Raw genomic sequence first — 2,477 nt, forward strand, 5'->3', positions numbered from 1 at the left:
CTCGCTCGCACTCACTCACTCACTCACTCACTCTCTCACACACACACACACACACACACACACACACACACAATAGAAGTGGAACCTGAAGGCTTGTTTTGGAGTGTCCTTCACACAAAATAGATAAAGGCTACATAAGTGTGTTATAGCTGAACCCTACTCTAAACACCAATCATGTGCATCTCAGTCTAAAATGTTTCATTTTTGTTTTTGAATGTATCAGATTTTGTTGGAAAACATGTGTTAAACAGTTTGTGTGTGTGTGTGTGTGTGTGCGCAGTGTGGGACGAACAGAACGTTCTGCATTACAGGCTCTGAGGATGCAGCTGTTCGCACACAAATCTGCCGTGATCCGAGAGTTTCAGGAATACGACCCACAGCGCACAGCTACCGAACACACACACACACACACACACACACACACACACACTTCAGAAGAGCAATTCCCAGCATTGTTCTCCCTAATCAAACCTGAATCAGCTGACCAGGATTGTGTTTCCCAAAAGCATCGTTAGCTAGCTATGGTCACAAGTTCCATTGAACTCTATTGGTAATGACAGAACTTACTACCATAGTTGCTTTTGGGAAACACTCCCCAGGGCTGCACTTCTCAAACGCATCTTGAGCTAGGTTGATCTCAGAGACCATTAGTGGCAATGGTTATACAATACACTTATGATGCTTTTGGGAAACACAGCCCAGATCATCAGTAGAAGACCTGAGACCTGAAATGGGTTAGTTAGGGTTAGTGATGTAAAAGAGATGTTCAGAATGAGCGTATATGTTCATGTTTAGCACTGGATGTGTGTGCGGTCTCAGGTGTGATCTCTGTGAAGCACTGGGCCCTGGAGGGTCCTGAGGTCTCCGCTGGTGACCAGCAGCGCTCAGGACGGGACGCCCGAGTGAGCGCAGGACCGTCAGAGCCAACAAACTGACCGGAAACACGTCTGAATAGCTATGTTTCCATCCAAAGATGTGAATATAACTTATTCACAAAACTGCAATATCGCATAAAACGTGCGAATAAAGCACAGTTTCCATCCAACGAGTCAAAGAGAACAAAATCGTCACTTCCTGATAAACCGGCACTAAACACCACTAAGACAAGTGGAAGAAGCCACTAAATATAATAATTTCCATATATTATAAATTAGTTGCGCATCAGAGCGAGCATACGAAACAATAAATGCGGTTAATGCTTTCAGAGGTGGATGCTGCTGTTTGGGAACGCAGTCGTGTAAAACAATTACACAGAAATACTTTGACGACAGACTTTCCTCAGGCGTCTAAGAATGATCAGAACATTTCAGATGCTGTGAATGAGATCATCCGCTGGTTAGTCGAGTTATCCCGTCTCGTCACGCAATGTCACATCACTTTTGATGCGCATGGCAGAATTTATTCGGTAAATGTGTTTACATTGTAGTTTATGCACATTTTTTCTTATCAGATAAAAAGTTTGTCCTACTCGATGGTGTGCATAAGTTGTTTTATGCGATATTCCAAAATGTGCATAAAAATAGGTGGATGGAAGCATAGCTGCTGTTTGCTTGGGTTTTACTCTAGTAAAGACAATGGCATTTTCAGTGCTTTAACTCTCATGAACACTCATTAAATCAAACCCATGAAATTCATACAGTGAAGCTTTATTAATCAATCACAGACACAGTAAAACATTCCAGCTGAACAAAGGCACACATTCACACGTGCAAGTAAAAATAAATGTTCCGCTCCAACACAAAGTGATCGGTGTCACCATCCGCTGTTTCTGTCTCATTTCTTTCTCACGTTCAGATGTTAGAGAGGGATCTGTTCAGAAGGAGAAGTGCGCTCTCTGACCTGTGTCAGCTGAGTTTGCTGCTGCGTCCGTGAACGCTGTCGTGAAGCCCGTCTTCTATCGTCTTGATGTCGTCCAGATCGTCTTTAATGACGCTGATCAGGTGACTCAAACCCTCCTGCTGGTGCTTCAGATGCTGAAAACAAAACACATCCTTCAGTTAAAGACAAACCGAACAGAGCAGTTTTATTCTCTGTGGTTCAAAATAAAGCCACTGATAAACAGAGTTCATAAGGCTGGGTGACATCAGTCGTAACTCTCCATACAGCGCGGCAGGAATCAAATACACCTTCATTAGCTGAACACCATATTTTTGAGGTTTGATCCCCGGGAATCAAACCATGACCTTGGTGTGGCTAGCATGATCTACTGTTGTTCAGTTACACTTATTATCAGTTGTTGTTTGATCATGAATTACAAACGAACGACTCGACTCTTCATGACACAGACGACTGCATCCCATTAAAGACACTCAGCTGTTCTTTACTCGAGTAGTTATCATCTGTCTAGTTGTGTCATTGGTGACTGTTTAGATGCGCACCAGACAGACACGCTCACGTTCACTATTACAGCTTCTTCAGATCAGGAGTCTCCGGACACACACACACACACACACACACACACACACACACTCACTCAC

At 43.4% G+C, this 2,477-nt stretch overlaps 1 protein-coding gene across 1 annotated transcript in view; it reads right to left on the reverse strand.

Annotated features, from left to right (window-relative positions):
- Nucleotides 1-2,352: 2,352 nt before the first annotated feature.
- LOC107693476 (nuclear pore complex protein Nup54-like) overlaps nucleotides 2,353-2,477 on the reverse strand; it is a 10,785-nt gene continuing 10,660 nt past the window's right edge. Inside the window, exon 12 of the mRNA XM_016492880.1 lies at nucleotides 2,353-2,362. Coding sequence (XP_016348366.1) covers nucleotides 2,353-2,362 — 10 coding nt within the window. The remainder of the gene's footprint in view (nucleotides 2,363-2,477) is intronic.

The sequence above is a fragment of the Sinocyclocheilus anshuiensis genome, unplaced genomic scaffold, assembly GCF_001515605.1.
Source record: "Sinocyclocheilus anshuiensis isolate Anshui unplaced genomic scaffold, SAMN03320099.WGS_v1.1 scaffold1582, whole genome shotgun sequence".
NCBI classification, from domain to species: domain Eukaryota; kingdom Metazoa; phylum Chordata; class Actinopteri; order Cypriniformes; family Cyprinidae; genus Sinocyclocheilus; species Sinocyclocheilus anshuiensis.